This window comes from Nicotiana tomentosiformis, chromosome 2 (assembly GCF_000390325.3).
Source record: "Nicotiana tomentosiformis chromosome 2, ASM39032v3, whole genome shotgun sequence".
NCBI lineage: Eukaryota > Viridiplantae > Streptophyta > Magnoliopsida > Solanales > Solanaceae > Nicotiana > Nicotiana tomentosiformis.
The window spans coordinates 167,457,271-167,475,433 of NC_090813.1; the positions used below are offsets into that span (position 1 = coordinate 167,457,271).

At 39.9% G+C, this 18,163-nt stretch overlaps 1 protein-coding gene across 1 annotated transcript; it reads right to left on the reverse strand.

Moving 5' to 3' along the window:
- Nucleotides 1-16,418: 16,418 nt before the first annotated feature.
- Nucleotides 16,419-17,960, reverse strand: LOC138906035 (uncharacterized). Its single transcript, XM_070194554.1, has 2 exons — nt 17,070-17,960; nt 16,419-16,901 (listed from the first exon to the last, which is right to left on the reverse strand). The coding sequence occupies exons 1-2, from the start codon at nt 17,958-17,960 to the stop codon at nt 16,419-16,421; spliced, it is 1,374 nt and encodes a 457-aa protein (XP_070050655.1).
- Nucleotides 17,961-18,163: the final 203 nt, after the last annotated feature.

An 18,163-nucleotide genomic window follows, 5' to 3' on the forward strand; every position in this document is an offset into this window, starting at 1 on the left:
TCGTTCGTCATTTTGACATTCCTGCAAGAAGTTATAACCTTTTTACTAAAGTATAGCAGAGCAGCCAACTGAGCGGAGTCAAACTGTGGTGTCAACCGTGTCTCACGGTTCAAACTTGACAAAATCCAAAAGGGTTGGGACAGTTAGGGCTAGTGGAACCAGGCCAATTGTGGCCAATGGTTGGCAAACTGTGTCACACGGTTGGCCAAACTGTGTCCAAAGGTTACCTCAATGGTTGCTTTGGAGCCTTTAAAATATGGACGAAGTGAGAGAAAGAAACATAGGTTTTGGGAAAGTTTTGGGATTCTAGAGAGAAGGAGGAGCATCTCTCTTATCAATACTCATCTAGGTGAGTTTTTATTCATAATTTGTGTTAATTATTATTGATTAATACTTGTATTAACAAGATTCAACCATGGGAATTTGTTATATTCCTCAAAGAGTTTATCCTTTTACTTGGGCTTTATATATATATATATATATATATATATATATATATATATATATATATATATGATGTATTGAAGTGTGGGTAGCATATTTTTGAAGTTTACTTGAAGTTGTATTAGAGTATTGTATGAACCCTAGGAGTGAATCTTGAAAATCGTATTTTGGATTTTAATAAAAGGAGGTGAATGTGATGGGTTGATACAAATGGAGTTATTTTGAGTTTTTAATGATTCCATAGAACTTAATTGATGAATTAATTGAAGTGCAATAACCACTTAGTTGATATATAATATAAGTTCTTGAAATGGGTATTTATGAACTAAGGTTTGTTGGGGAAGATAACGAATAATGACTTGGTGATGTTGGGCAGTTAATGTAATATCAATAGTGACTTCAAATGAGTATTAGATGATAAGAATGAAATTGAATAGGCTAATGAGTGAACCTATTAGAAGATTTGAGTTGTAGGAGGCTTGTAGCAAATTTGTGGGCCCTAAATGATTGATAAATATTTTGAATTATGTTTTGATGTATTTGGGATATCTAATTGTAGATATTGAATAGTTGGTGGCATTTGAACATTTTAATCATTTGGAGCATCGTAGTACTATTTGGAGCTTGATGCTCGATGTAAGTTAATTAAAACTTATTCTTCTTGAAGAATGTTTTCTAAAATCATACTTTGAGTAAATACATAAGATTGTTTGTAAATGTGCATCCCCAATTGTAAGGACAATCAAGGAAGGATGTCACCATGTGTTTGAGTTGTGTTGCATATAAAAGATCTTGTTATTTTATAAAACATAAATATATATTTTTCAAAGACATGATGGCAAGTGAACCTTGAGAAAAATGCTATAAGTTTTGTATTGGAAAGAATATAAAATATTTGAATGCTAAAGATGTATTTTCAGGAAAAGTATTTCTTTTGAAACTTGATTAATAGATATCATTTGTCCTATCTTTAAAAGATAGATGTTAAATTGATAAAAGCTTTTACATGAAAAAGATTATGTTTAGTTTGGCCATGATCTATGATTTTATAAAAATAGATCCTTTGAGACTACTATGATATGAATATTTTGGAATATCAAATATTTGAGAGGTACTTGTGTTCATCGGGATTGGCTTCGTGTAACGACCTGGCGGGTAATTTTGAGTATTTTAGCCATATTCCTCTATTTATTGTCTCCTCTATGTTATATTATGGTTATGTGACTCGTTGGGGTGGTTGGTTTGGTTTCGGGTGAGTTTCAGAGTGAAATGGGACACTTAGTCCCAAAGTTGGAAGCTTAAATTGAAAGAGTTGATCGGAGTTTGACTTTTGTATAGACGACTCCGAAATGGAGTTTTGACAGTCAGATAGCTTTGTATGGTAATTTTGGACTTAGGAGGGTGTACGAATATTGATTTGGAGGTTTGTCGGTCGTTTTGGTTTGAATTGGCAAAAGTTAAAAAGTTGAAGGTTTGGAAGGTTGAGAAGTTTGACCGGGAGTTGAATTTATTGATATCCGGGTAGGATCCCGATTCTAGGAGTTGGAGTAGGTCTGTTGCATTATTTATGGCTTGTGTGTAAAATTTGAGGTCAATCGGAGTCGGTTTGATATGACTTGGCGTAGTTTTGGAAGTTGAACGTTTATGGATTCAATAGGTTTGAATTGGGGTGTGATTCATAGATTCGATGTTGTTTGATATGATTATTTTCCTTGAGTAGGTTTGATATATGTTTTGGGATGAGTTGATATGTTTGGATGAGGCCCCGAGGACCTCAGGAATGATTCGGATGCATATCGTATTGATGTTGGACTTAAGGAAATTGCTAAAGCTTGAAGCTTCCAGTGTAATCGCAGCTGTGTGGTTTTAGCTGCAGGTGCGAGACCGCAGAAGCGTCCATGGGGCCACAGAAGCAGTTTGGGAATTAGCGGGTTGTGACCACAGTTGCAAAGTCCACACGCAGGTGCGTGAACGCAAATGCGGATTTTCCTCCGCAGAAGCGGAGTTTGGTCTACTGCCTCAGGACCGCAGATGCAGTCAGGCAACAACAGAAGGGGGATTACAGAGGCGAGATTTGGTCCGCAGAAGCAGGACCACATGAGTGGATTTGGTCCGCAGGAGCAGAGGTCTCTAGGCCTTAGTGGTGGCCGCACCTGCGATGACCTTTCCGCAGGTGCGACAGATTGGCTGCAGAAGCGATAATCGCTGGGCAGAAAAAGAGAAATCGAGGGTTTTATTTCACTATCCATATTTTGAGTTAGAGAGCTCAGTTTTGGGCGATTGTGAGAGATATTTTCAAGGGGTTGATCGGGATAAATGATTCTAACTCAGATTTGACTATTATACATGAATCCATCATTGTTTTTATCATTTAATTAATGTTTTGAGTTGGAAAATTAGGGAAATTTTTGAAAACTTCATAAGCTATATTTTGAAGATTTGAAGGTTGATTTGAAGTCGGAATTGAATAATTTTAGTATGATTGGACTCGTTATTGAATGGGTATTCGAATTTTATAAGTTTAGCCAGGTTCCGAGACCTGAGCCTAGGGTTGACCTTTTGAGTTGACTTTTTAATTTTCTTTAAAGATTATAACTTTACTATCCAGAATAGTTTTCTATGATTTGTATTTATGGTATAAAGTTATTTTGGCTAGATTCGAGTCGTTCGGAGTCGGATATTCACAGAAAAAGGCTTACTATTAGATTGAGTTAACTTGTTTGAGGTAAGTATCTTGCCTAACTTTGTGTGGGAGAATTACCCCTTAGGATTGGAGTTGTTCTGTCATTTGTGATATGTGAAAGTCGTGTATGCAAGGTGACGAGTGGGTACACGGGCAATATGTGGCAATTGACCGGTTTAAACTATGTAGATTATTTTCATGCCTTTAATCAAATTTTCACAACATGTTATATCCATCATCGTTAATACATCCTGACATGCTTTATTTGAAAATAGTTAATCCTTGTCCCATCTCTTACTTGTTATTTTCCTTTACATGCTTAGTTGAGGTTACTGTTTTCGTTATTGCCTTGTTAATTATTTGACTGTTGAGTTACCTTACTTGAAGTTGTTAATTCTAGGAATATTCTATTGCTGAGTTTTGGTGTTGAAGTTATAAAAGCTGCGATCACATTGAGACAAAGTTGTAAATTGTTGAAATACCATTCTTGTTGAGCTATTCACTTTCAGTTACTATTGTTGAGAATCTTGTACACATTGTGGTTCAGCCATGAGCTATTTATTGTGGTAACATTGTTATTGTTAATTCTTTTGGCATGTTGTGGTATTGGGCACTTGAGGTGCGAGTTATTATATGTTATGATATTGATACGCAAGCGGTGATATAAGGATAGGGGTTAATATGCATGCGATGAGATAAGGTGAGCTTAATACACGTGTTGCTAGTAGGGGAACTACTTGAAGTCACGCAGTGTGATACGGTGGGCGAAAACGCGGGTAGCTATTTCGGGAACAATGATCTTTCAAAACTAAATGTAAGGATCCCACGGCGAGATAAGGAAAGATTTTTATTGTGATTGTGGAATGAGATACGAGGCTGTACCTTGGACTTGATTCTTGTTGTTATCTTTCCTTTACATCACTTGTGTTTGTCTACATCGTTCCTTGGTGTTCTTATTATGTGTTTCTCCCATAATTCCTTTATTGCCTTAATTTCAGTGTAGTTTATCTATTGTATTCCTTCATTGTATCATTTTCTTGTTTCCATTATTATATTGTACCATACATGTTCAACTTCTTTATTTATTCCAGTAGGTGTCTTGACCTGACCTCGTCACTACTTTACCGAGGTTAGGCTTGATACTTACTGGGTATCATTGTGGTGCGCTCATATTACGCCTCTGCACATCTTTTTGTGCAGATCCAAGTACTTCATACTAGGCTAGGCACCAGTGAGTTGAGCTTTCGGACCAGAAACTTCAAGGTATACCTGGCGGCGTTAGCAGGCCTCAGAGTCACCCTTTGTCCGTGTTTCTCTTCTACTGCTTACTCTTTACTTAGACACTGATTTATTAGGGATTGGTTAATGTAACGACCAGGCTGGTCATTTTGAATATTTTAGCCTCTTTCCCCTATTTATTGCCTCCTCTATGTTATATTTTGGTTATATGACTTGTCGAGGTGGTTGGTTTTGGTATCGGGTGAGTTTCGGAGTGAAATGGGACACTTAGTCCTAAAGTTGGAAACTTAAGTTGAAAGAGTTGACCGGAGTTTGACTTTTGTGTAGACGACTATGGAATGGAGTTTTGACGGTTCCGATAGCTCCATATGGTGATTTTGGAACTAGGAGCATGTCTGTGTATTGATTTGGAGGTCCGTAGGTCGTTTCGGCTTGAATCGGCAAAAGTTAGAAAGTCGAAGGTTTGGAAGGTTGAGAAGTTTGATCGGAAGCTGACTTTATTTATATCGGGTCTGGATTTCAGTTCCATAAGTTAGAATAGGTCCGTTGTGTAATGTATGACTTGTGTGCAAAATTTTAGGTCAATTGGAATTGATTTGGTATGTTTCGGCATTCGTTTTAGAAGTTAGAAGTTCATAAGTTCTTTAGGCTTGAATCAATGTGTGATATGTGGTTTTAGTGTTATTTAATGAGATTTGAGGCTTCGAGAGAATTTGTATCATGTTTTAGAACTTGTTGGTATGTTCGGACTCGGTCCCGAGGACCCCGGGCGCATTTCGGATTGAGTTCGGACCATTTGTTCTTGAAATAGGACTGCTGGTTTTTCTGTTATGGTTTCCTACTACGCGTTCGCGAAGGTTTTCCCGCGATCGCGTAGAGTCCTTAGGGACTAGTGAATTTTTTACTCTTCGCGTTCGTGAAGTCTGGGAAGCGATCCCGTAAGTTGGGGTGCTTGTTCATCGCAAACGCGAGCTTGGGAATGCGTTCGCGTATAAGGAAGGAGAGGCAGTGGGGAGGCACGCGATGTTCTTCGCGTTCGCACGGCCTGGAACGCAATCGCGTAAGCTGAGGAAGTTGGCCATCGTGTTCGCGACTGAGCTCATGTGATCGCGAAGGAGGTTTTGTGAGCTGGGAGAATTGGTTCTCCGCGATCGCGAGTATGTTTCCGCGATCGGGAAAGACAATGACTAGGCAGCGGTATTTAATTTCAAAATCGAGGGTTTTGTTCCATTTTTAATCTTTTGAGCTAGAGACCTCGGTTTTGGGCGATATTTGAAGAGATATTTAAGGAGTTGATTGGGGTAAGTGATTCTAACTCGGATTTGATCATTTTACATGAACCCATCATTGTTTTTACCATTTAATTAGTGTTTTGGGTTAGAAAAGTTGGGGATAATTGTGAAAACTTCATAGACTATATTTTGAGGATTTGAATGTCGATTTGAGATCGGAATTGAGTAATTTTAGTATGGTTGGACTCGTTATCGAATGGGTGTTCGGATTTTGTAAGTTTGGTCAGGTTCCAAGAAACTAGCCTAGTGTCGACTTTTTGAGTTGACTTTTTGATTTTCTTTAAAGATTGCAACTTTATTATTTGGTATAGTTTCCTATGGTTTGTAATTATGGTATAAAGTTATTTTGGCTAGATTCGATCGTCAGATTTGGATAATTGCGGAAAAGTCTTACTAGCGGATTGAGTTAGCATGTTTTGAGGTATGTGCCTTGCCTAACTTTGTGTGGAGGAATTACCCCTTATGATTGGTGTTGTTTTGTGTTCATTGTGGTACATGAAGGCCATTTAAGCAAGGTGACGAATAGATATACGGGCGAAATGTGGTAATTGACCGGTTAAAGTTATGTAGCTTCTTTTCATGCCTTTAATTGAATTGTCATAACATGTTATATTCATCGTTGTTAATCTATCCTTACGTATTTACTTGACATCGTAAATACTTGTCTCATCTCTTACTTGTTATTTGCCCTTACATGCTTGGTTGAAGTTATTGTTCTCTCATTGCTTTGTTTAATATTTAACTGTTGAGTTACCTTACTTGAAGTTGTTATTTCTTGGAATATCTTATTGTTGAGTTTTTGTGTTGAAGTTGTAAAGGTCGTGATTCATATTGAGGCAAAGTTGTAAATTGTTGAAATATCACTCTTGTTGAGATATTCACTTTTGGTTGTTGTTGTTGAGACTTGTACACATTTTGGTTGAGCCATGGGCTATTTATTGTGGAAACATTATTATTGTTGACTTCTTTGGCAAGTTGTGGTATTGGGCACTTGAGGTGCGATTTGTGTTATGTTGTGATATTAATACGCATGTGGTGGTATAAGGATAAGGGTTGATACGCATGCGGTGAGATAAGGTGGGCTTGACACATGTGTTGCTAGTAGGGGAACTAATTGAAGCCACGTGGTGTGATAAGATGGGCTAAAACGTGGGTAGCTATTTTGGGAAAATGACTTTCAAAATTAAATGCAAGGCTCCTGCGGTGGTTTAAGGAAACACTGTGAATTTGATTTGTGAAACGAGACTACGAGGTAGTACCTCGGTAGTGATTCTTGTTGTTATCTTTCATTTACATCAATTGTATTTTTCCGCAGCGTTTCCTTGGTATTCTTATTATGTGTTTCTTCTGTGATGTCTTAATTGCCTTAATTTCAATATAGGTATTCTTGTTATATTTCCTCATTGTATCATTTCCATTGTTTCCATTATTATACTGTACTGTACATGTTCAGTTTCTTTATTTATTCTAGTAGGTGTCTTGACCTGACTTCTTCACTACTCTACTGAGGTTAGGCTTGATACTTACTAGGTGCCGTTGTGATGTACTCATACTACGCTTCTGCACATCTTTTTGTGCAGATCCAGGTACTTTGTACCAGCGTAGGTATCCGTGAGTTGAGCTTGGATCGGAGAATTAAAGGTATACTTGCCGGCGTTCGCTGGCCTCGGAGTCACCCTCTATCTAATTCCTACTTCAATCTCCTTTTTATAGATATTGTTGTATGGGGATGTTCAATATACTCGCATAGACTTGTGACTTGGTCTCACCATATTTTGGGTGTTATATTCAGTTGTATTGTGGAGTCCTTTTATGATAGATGTTGCTTTAAATATGAGTTTTATTATTATTTCTGTCAAATCTTCATGTATGTTACGCTTACCTAGTCTTAGAGACTATGTGCCATCATGACATCCTACGGAGTGAGATTGGGGTCGTGTCAGTTCAGTTTATTCATGTAGAGCTTATGACTCAGTCTTTACAAATTTTTGGGAGTTATTGTCAGTTGTATTATGGAGTTCTTTTATGATAGCTGATTGGTTTAAATTTGAAGTTCTATTATTTTTTCATGTATGTTAGGCTTACCTAGTCTTAGAGATTAGGTGTCATTACTACATCCTACGATGGGAAATTGGGGTCGTAACAAGTTGGTATAAGAGTTCTAGGTTCATAGGTGTTACGAGTCATAAGAAGATTTAGTAGAGTCTTGCGGATCGGTACGGAGAAGTCTGTATTTATATTCGAGAGGCTATGGAACTGTTAGGAAACTCCACTTCTTTGATTCCTTATCGTGCAAATTAGACTTCAAAATTCTGAATCTTTGTCTTACTATTCTCTCACAGATGATGAGGACACGCACCACTGGATCAGACAATCAGACACCTGCACCCCCTGCTAGAGCTGCGAGAAGCTGGGGCAGGGGCAGAGGCCGAGGAGGGGCACGTGGTGCAGCCAAAGCACCTGCCCAAGCTGCGATAGAGGAGCCATCAGTAGCTCTAGTTGGGGGAAAGGAACCTAAGGCTCTTATTGCCACCCCTGCACTTCAAGAGACCCTCACACAGTTCCAGAGCATGTTTGGTACTCTAGCTCAGGTGGGGTTGATTACACTTGCACCAGCCATATCTCAGGCTGGGGGAGGAGCTCAAACTCCAGCAGCCCGTACCCTAGAGCAGCGGGTCCATGTTGACTAGGTCCTAGAGGTTATACCAGTGCAGCCGGTTGTTCCAGTTCAGCCTGAGGTTATGGCAGCAGCATTTGAGGAGGAGGATCTTAGAGTTGAGAGGTACAAGAAGTACCACCCTCCTACTTTCAAAGGCCTAGCTACAGAGGATTCATAGGGTTTTCTAGAGAAGTGCCACTATATTCTCCGCACCATATGCATTGTGGAGACGAGCGGGGTTTCTTTTACTACGTTCTAGCTATCGGGACCAGCGTATTAGTGGTGGCGGGCCTATGAAGAGGGTCGCCCAGCCGATGTAGCTTCACTCACATGGGCTTAGTTTTTAGAGATGTTCTTGAGAGAGCCCCTAGAGCCTTCGGGATGCATGGTGTGCGGAGTTTGAGGAACTGCGCCAGGGTAGCATGACAATGTCAGAGTATGCTATCAGACTCAGTGAGTTGTCCAGACATGCACTTACCTTGGTTTCTACAGTTAGAGAGCGGGTCTGTTGATTTATCGAGGGGCTCAACTATGGTATTAGATTCAACATGACTCGATAGTTAGAGACAAATACCACATATCAACAAGTGGTAGAGATCACACGGAGGTTGGAAAGTATGCGGGGCTGTGAGAGGGAGGCCAAGAGGCCTCGAGGATTCTAGCGGATATAGTGGTGCATGTGCCCCAGTTGCAGCCCATCATGGCAGGGGCTATGTGAGCCATCCAGTTCATTTAGCATTTCCAACTTTTAGTGGTACTCTGGCTACATCCAGGTCTCGGGTTGCCCCTTATGCACCGCCACTGTCTAGTGCACTTCCTACACATAGTGCTTTCAGTAGTAAGTCAAGCCGAATAGGCCCGGGCCAATTTCAGCTGCCACGTCCTCCGAGAGCTTGTTTTGAGTATGGTGATACTGTCATATAGTGAGGGACTGCCCCAAACTCAAGAGGGGTGTACCTCTACTAACTTCTCAGGCTCCACGTATTCCATAAGGTCCCCAAACTTCTCAGGCCGTGGTTATTGCTCCAGTTGCCGCTCCTCCTGCACAACTAGCTAGGGGTGGAGTCCAAGTGGGTAAGGTTGCCCTAGAGGGGGAGGCCAGGCCAGGCCAAATATTATGCTTTTTCAGGTAGGACAAAGGCGGTTGCATCCGACACAATTATCACAAGTATTGTTCCGGTTTTTCATAAAGATGCATCAGTTTTATTTGATCGAGGCTCCACTTACTCATATGTATCATATTACTTTGCTCTGTATTTGGATATATCTAGTGATTCTTTTAGTTCTCCTATTTATGTGTCCACGCTTGTGGGAGATTCTATCTTGTTGACCGTGTGTATCGATCCTGTTTAGTTGTTATTGGTGGTTTTGAGACTAGAATTGATCTATTGTTGCTCAGTATGGTAGACTTTGATGTTATCTTGGGCATGGACTGTTGTCGCCATATCATGTTATTCTTGATTGTCACGCCAAGATGGTAACGTTGGCTATGCCAGGTTTACCGCGGTTGGAGTTGAGGGGTACTTTGGATTATATTCCTAGCAGGGTTATGTCCTTCCTTAAGGCACAACGGTTGGTTGAGAAGGGGTGCAATGCATACCTAGCCTTTGTGAGAGATGTCAGTGTTGATACTCCTACCGTTGAGTCAGTTTCGGTAGTGAGAGACTATCCAGATGTATTTCCGGTAGACCTTTCGAGCATGCCGCCTGATAGAGATATTGATTTTGGTATTGACTTGTTGTCGGGCACTCAGCCCATTTCTATTCCACCATATCGTATGGACCTAACGAAGTTGAAGGAGTGAAATGAGCAGTTGCAAGAGTTGCTTGACAAGGGTTTCATTCGGCCTAGTCTGTCACCTTGGGGTGCTCCGATTTTGTTCGTGAAGAAGAAATATGGTTCTATGCACATGTATATTGATAATCGGCTGCTGAACAAGGTAACAGTAAAGAACATGTACCCATTGCCACGCATTAATGATTTATTTGATCAGCTACAGGGTGCAAGATTATTCTCAAAGATTGATTTGCTGTCAGGGTATCATCAATTGAAGGTTCGGGATCCAGATATCCTGAAGATCGCTTTTAGGACTCGGTATGGTCACTACGAGTTCGTTGTGATATCATTTGGGTTGACCAAGTCCCACACAACATTCATGCACCCGATGAACAGTGTATTCCAGCCCTATCTTGATTCATTCGGCATTATGTTTATTGATGACATCTTGGTGTATTCCTACAACCAGGAGGATCATGATCAATATTTGAGGATTGTGCTCCAGATCTTGAGGGAAAAGAAGGTGTACAAAAAACTTTCAAAGTGTGAATTCTGGCTTGACTCGATGGCATTTTTAGACCACAGCTAGGAGGATCCGGAGTTTTTTTGGTTTGGCCGGGTATTACCACCATTTCATAGAGGGTTCTCATACATTGTTGCACCTATGACCAGGTTAAACCAGAAGGGTTCTCTTTTCAGATGCTCCGAGGAGTGTGAGAAGAGCTTTCAAAAGCTCAAGACTGCTTTGACTACATCCCCAATGTTGGTGTTTCCTACGGGTTTGACTACACTGTGTACTGTGATGCATCACGTACTGGCCTTGGCTTGGTGTTGATGCAAGACGATACGGTGATAACCTACGCATCTAGGCATCTAAAGGTTCATAAGAAAAATTATCATGTCCACGACTTGGAGTTAGAAGCTATTGTTTATGACTTGAAGATTCGGCAGCACTATTTGTACGATATCGCTTGTGAGGTCTATATAGACCACTAGAGTCTCCAACATCTGTTCAAATAAAAGGATCTTAACTGGTGGTAGCGGAGATGGTTAGAGTTGCTTAAAGACTATGATATCACCATTATATATATCATCCCAGAAGGCCAATGTTGTGGTCGATGCCTTGAGTTAGAAGGCAGAGAGCTTGGGCAGTTTAGCATATCTACCGACATCGGAGAGGCCATTAGCATTGGATGTTTAGGCCTTGGCCAACCAATTTGTTAGATTGGATGTTTCGGAGCCCTGTCGGGTTCTGTCTTATGTGGTTTCTCGTTATTCTGTATATGATCGCATCAGAGAGCGTCAGTGTGACGACCCCCATTTTGTTTGTCCTTAAGGACACAGTGCAGATTGGCGATGCCATGGAGTTTTCTACTGGAGATGACGGTACGTTGAGGATGCAGGGTAGATTATATGTGCCCAATATGGATGGGTTACGTAAGTTGATTCTTTAGGAGGCCCGCAGTTTGCGGTACTCCATTCATCCGGGTGCTGCTAAGATGTATCAGGATTTGAGGCAACACTATTAGTAGAAGATAATGAAGAAGGACATAGTGGAGTATGTATCTCGGTGCCTAAATTGTCAGCAGGTGAAGTATGACCGCCAGAGGCCAAGAGATCTGCTTTAGGGACTTGAAATTCCTGAGTGGAAAGGGGAGCGTGTTACCATGGACTTCGTTGTTGGGCTCCCACGGACTCAGAAGAAATTTGACGTAGTATGGGTGATTGTGGATAGGCTGACTAAGTCGGCTCATTTCATTCCGATGGTGACTACCTATTCTTTAGAGCAGTTGGCTAAGGTCTATATCCGTGAGATTGTCCGACTTCATGGCATGCTGGTATCCATCATCTCTGATCGGGGCACACAGTTTACATCATGCTTCTAGAGAGTCGTATAACATGATTAGGCATACGGGTTGAGTTTATTACAACATTCCACCCCCAGACAGATAGATAGTCCGAGCGCACAATTCAGATATTAAAGGATATGCTTCGTGCCTGTGTTATGGATTTTGAGGATTCTTGGGATCCGTTCTTGCCACTTGCGGAGTTTTCCTAAAACAATGGCTACCAATCGAGTATTCATATGGCTCCTTATGAGGCCCTATATGGGAGACGGTGTCTTTGCACAGTTGGTTGGTTTGAGCCGGGAGAGGCTAAGATGTTAGGCACAGATTTGGTTCGATATGCCTTGGAGAGGGTCAAGTTGATTCAAGATCGACTTAGTACAGCCCAATCTAGACATAAGAGTTATGCGGATCGGAAGGTTCATGATGTTGCATTCATGGTTCGAGAGCGAGTCTTTCACCCGTGACAGGTGTGATGAGGTTCGGGAAGAAGGGCGAGTTGATCCTTGGGTATATCGGACCTTTTGAGATTCTTGAGAGGATTGGTGAGGTGTACTACGAGCTTGCATTTCCACCTAGTCTTTTTGCAGTTTATCAGGTGTTCCACGATTCCATTCTCTGAAAGTATCACGGTGATCCGTCCCGTGTGTTAGATTTCAGCTCAGTCCAATTGGACAAGGATTTGGTCTTATGTTGAAGAGCCGGTAGCCATCTTAGATAGGCAGGTCCAAAAGTTGAGGTCAAAGAATATTGCTTCAGTGAAGGTTCAGTGGAGGGGTCAACCAGTCAAAGAGACGACTTGGGAGACCGAGTGTAGCCGTTATACTCATCTTTTCACCACTTCAGGTATGTCTCTATACTCGTTCAAGGACGAAAGTTTGTTTTAAAAGGGGCAGGTTGTAACGACCCAGAGGTCGTTTTGGGTATTTTAGCCTCGGTCCCCTATTTATTGTCTCCTCTATGTTATATTGTGGTTATGTGACTTTCCAGGGTGGTTAGTGTCGTTTCGGATGAGTTTCAGAGTAAAATGGGACACTTAGTCCCAAAGTTGGAAGCTTAAGTTGAAAGAGTTGACTGGAGTTTGACTTTTGTTTAGACGACTCTGAAATGGAGTTTTGACGGTTCTAATAGCTTTTTATGGTAATTTTGGACTGAGGAGCGTGTCTGGATATTGATTTGGACGTCCGTAGGTTGTTTTGTCTTGAATTGGCAAAAGTTAGAAAGTTGAAGGTTTGGAAGGTTGAAAAGTTTGACCAGGAGTTAATTTTATTGATATCAGGATCAGATCCCGATTTCGAGAATTGGAGTAGGTCTGTTGTATCATTTATTACTTATGTGCAAAATTTGAGGTCAATCGGAGTCGGTTTGGTATGAATCGATGTAGGTTTGGAAGTGGAATGTTCATAGATTCAATATGTTTGAATTGGGGTGTGATCTATGATGAGCTCAAAACACACACCTAAATATGCTTGATAGTCAAATATAGTATAGAAAATTATCATATCCTCAGGGATTGGAGTTAAACAGTATTTTCGTAGCTTGTAGCTAGATTGCTATCCAAGATGATCAAAAATTGAGATTATATGATTAAGACCTAAAATTAACTAAGACTCTAGATCTAATTAAGCAATGACAATTGAACAAAAATAAGCAAAGAGGATATCAATAGGAGAAAATAGGGGTTGATTGGATGGGTGCAAGATAATTGTTTGAGATTTAACTCTCATTAATTCACTTCTAATGTTCAAGTGAGTCTCTCGAATTCACTCAATTATTAGTTCAAACGTTTAGTAGAAACTCCTCTCTCGATTAAGTCCCAACCTCATAATATAAGCCAATTTATGCTCGGTGAAGATATGCATGAATTCGTAGTGGACTGGTCTTTAGGAGAACCTCTTTTGATTATCCTAATAACTAGGTCTAAACAATAATTCAACTAGCCTCTTTCAATTACTAAGAAGAATCAATGAATTCAACCAAAAAGATGATCCAAAAACATCACAAGTTATGCCTCTCTCGATTACATGAACATGTGAATATAGATGCAATAATTAATTCACCCAAAACAATTCAATACATAAAAAACTAGAGTTAACATCCACAAACAATCATCAAAACACCAAATCCATCAATCCCTAAAGAGAACTACTCCATAGATATGGAGTAATTTATCACAAATATAAAGAAAAGCATTAAACGATCCAAACTTTTATCTTGAGTGAGGATTGAATGATGAATTCCTTGTGCTTTGTCTTCTCCGACTTCTCTCTAGCCTCCTTAGGTCTTATATGTGTCAAAAGTCCAGAAAATACAATTTTTCCATGTATTTATACCAAGTAGGATCAGGCCCAAACGAAATCACCCTTTCCAAGCCGAAATAGGAAAAGTTTCAAACTTATTGTATTTCATGTGTCGCACTGTGCGTAGCAGGGTGCATAGTATTAGTGCTTTTTCCTGACAGACCCCAAAAACTTAGTCTCTGAAGTTATCTATTTTCTGACAGATTTTTACACTGATGAGTCACACTGTGCGTCGCCAAGTGCGCCGTACCAGTGCATTTTTCAACATATTATTCTTCCTTAAATTTTGACTCCCAGAAGTGATCCTCGACCCCCGAACACGAATCCGGCTTATTCCTTTGGGCTTTTACTCAGACTTCAAAGCTCTAATTAGCTCGAATTAGTTCCATAACATCTACATAGCTCGGAATCACTCCTACAAGGCATAAAACACACAATTAGTGCAAAACACTAGCAATTAACACTCAAACTCAATTAATGTACAGTAAATTGGAATGTAATAAGAGACTAAAACACAAGATTATAGCCTACCATCAACACCCTACACTTAAACCATTGCTCGTCCTCAAGCAATTACACCACACTTTATATAGACATAACCTTACTAAGCAACTCTCCTAACTCATTACACCAAGAATATTTAAAATAGACTAAGCACAATAGTGTAACATCTTCACCTCAAGAATTGACTCACAAACACCATGCATTATTCACAAGTTACTCACTTACTCTAACATAGAGGTCAATGACATTACCTTTCCTTCATGAATCAAGTGCCCTCACACAAAAAATGAGAGCAGTTCCACACACAATAAAAATTAAGAATAATTAGGAAATCAAGATAGAAAGAATTCACTCACTCTCGGAAAAACATTTATATGCCACAAAAGATGAACCATAGCCTTGCCCGTAGTGTATTACTCTACTAATTCAAGCTTATTCAGTCAAGGATCAAGTAAGACTTTAATTGGTTGTAATGTAGGTTGCAGGACGGGTAGGATACATTTAGATATAAGAGTGACTACACCTCCCTAAGTACTTTAATACATACAATTTCATTCAAAACCCCACACTTATGCCAAACCAATACTCCACCTTCACATCAATATACATTAACTCCCAACTTCTTTAAGCACAAATACATCAAGATTTACCACTTATCAAAGATCATTTTTCAAAATCATACAACTACAAAAAAAAATTATTTTTCTTTTTCAATTCAAGTGGCTCTTACTTTTTAAAACAATGCACCTCCTTCCTTGTTTCAATAGTTCCACTCAAAAGCCAAACCAACCATCCCACACTTCAACTTTTACAAAGTTCATGCCAAATTCAAGTGCTCACAAGAGGTAAATAGTTCAAATATATGGTCAATTAAAATAAATGGGTAAGGCTTGAAATGTGGTTGCCAAAAGAAAAAGGATTACAGGCTCAACGGGGTTAACTAAGATACATAACAATTATATGGGTAAAAGCATATAACTGGCTCAACAAAGAAATGCCTATATCACTTCCCAGACTGAACAAAACTACTATTTCGCTTTGAAAACACACGAGGTAAGTTCTAGACATCAAGTGCAATGTACAGAATAACACAAAAATCTCACACACACATGGCACATAGCTCACTCAAGATTGGATGATCAAGACTCTCTAATCAAAGCAGTTAAGCAAATTTAAACTTATACAATTTAAGGTGCTTATTCAAGAGTTAAAAACTGAGCCTAAGCGTCACAACTAAAGCACTCACTATTCTCAAGGCACAATAAAGTCAAGAGACATTGCCTCCAATTCAAATCATAGCATAAGGTTTCCTACTTCTAAAAACAAAGACTAACTACACCCGATTCAAACAAAACCCTTGGAAAAGAACCGCGGCACAAAGAAAAACCAAGGGGGGATTATTACACTACCTAACAAAAGAAAATCTTTTTGTCTTTTTCTTTCAACTTAAATCCCTCAAGAAACCTGTCGAATGATATCCATCATCGGGAAAATTTGAAATTTTTAAAACAATTTATGTTTTTTTTCAATTCTACAAAACAAAAACTAAAACTAACATACATACAACATACAACATACAACATATAATTATCCCCTACCCCACACTTTAAGTTGTGGCATGTCCTAATGACACACAATTAAAAGGCATAAGGTAAAGGAAGCTTCCTTGAATTTTCAGTCGGGGTCTGAGTCAAAGTTGGGCTCCATTCCACGCGCCGGAACTAGTGCACATATCCACACATACAACTTCTTCTCAGACTTCTTGGGGTATACCCCACACTTGTCTTTCACAATCACTGGGGCCTTATCTTTCAAGCCTTTAACTCTCCATTTTATACTTGCAGTTGGCTTCTCCTTTCTCACCCCCATCTCCACGTTCATCTCAAAAGTCATTGTCTCCTCACCCACTCTAAGCATGAGTTTTCTATCATGTATATCCAGTATAGCTCTACCCGTTGCTAAAAATGGTCTTCTTAGGATTAGGGGGGCCTCCTTGTTCTCCTTCATATTCACCACTATGAAATCTACAGAAAATACGAACTTATCCACCCGCACCAAAACATCTTCTTCTATCCCCTCGGGTTTTATAGTTGTTTGGTCTGCCAGCTGCAAAGATATCGGCACCGACCTTATCTCTCCAATCTCCTTCTCTAGTTTCTTGTAAATGGATAATGGCATTATATTAATTGAGGTACCAGAGTCACATAAAGATTTATCAAAGTTAAGAGTGCCTAAAGAGCAAGGTATCGTAAAACTCCCTGGATCTCCACACTTTTTTGGGAGTTTGTTTTGCAATATTGCACTGCAATGCTCTGTAAGTTTAACCACTGAGGTCTCTTCTATCTTCCTCTTCTTTGTAAGGATCTCCTTCAAGAACTTTGCGTAAGCTGGAATTTGTGAGAGAACTTCCATGAATGGCAAATTTACATTAACCTGTCTCAGCATATCTAGAAATCTCTCAAACTGCTTATCCAGTTTTTCTCTATAAAGCTTTTGGGGAAAATATAAAGCAAGAATGTGCTTGCTCTCTTCATTGGATTCCTCCCTTCTTGAAGTTTCCTCCTTTTTGTTTTTCTCAGCTCCCTTCTTGCATTTCTTCTTCTCGGTCTTTTTATCATCATCTTCAATTTTTAGCTCCTTCCCACTTTCTTTTTCAGGCGCAACTTCTTTGTGAATTGGAGTGGGATCTTTCAACACTTGCCCGCTTCTCAAGGTCACAGCATTTACCGTTTCTTTGGGATTCTTTTCAGTATCAGCTGGCAGAGTACCTGGGATTCTCACAGATAATATAGTTATAATTTGTCCCACTTGTCTCTCCAAAGTTTGCAAACATGTCCCAAGTTCTTTAATAGCTGCACCATGAGCATCTAATCTCTCGTCTATCTTGACAATGAATGACTTCATCAAACCTTCTAACCCAGACTGAGTTGGCTGTTGAGGCTGAAACTGCGGCCTCTGCTGATTCATAAAACCGTGAGCTCCTTGAAATCTGGAGTAATTTTGTTGCCATGTATTTGCTGTACCCGCAGGTGAACTCCATGAAAAACCAAGGTGCTTCTGACTCATTGCATTGAAGTTGTAATTACCAACAACATTAACTTCCTCGATCGAGGCTTGATACTCATGAGTAGGGTGTCCTCTTCCACATATGTCACATGCTGCAGGAGGCTCACTATGTATTGAAGCTAAAGTTAGCTTCCTTATTTCCTTTGCCATGGCATCAAACTGTACCTACACAGATGTGTTAGCGTCAACTTGGTGAACACCAGTCATTCTTCTTCTTTCAGCAACTTCAAAGGGCGACTGATTTGCATCCTCAGACAACTCATCTAGAATAGTGACTATCTCCTCTGGAGTCCTTTTCATCAACGGACCTCCAGCTGCGTTGCTTAATGTTCTGCGTGATGTTGGTGTCAATC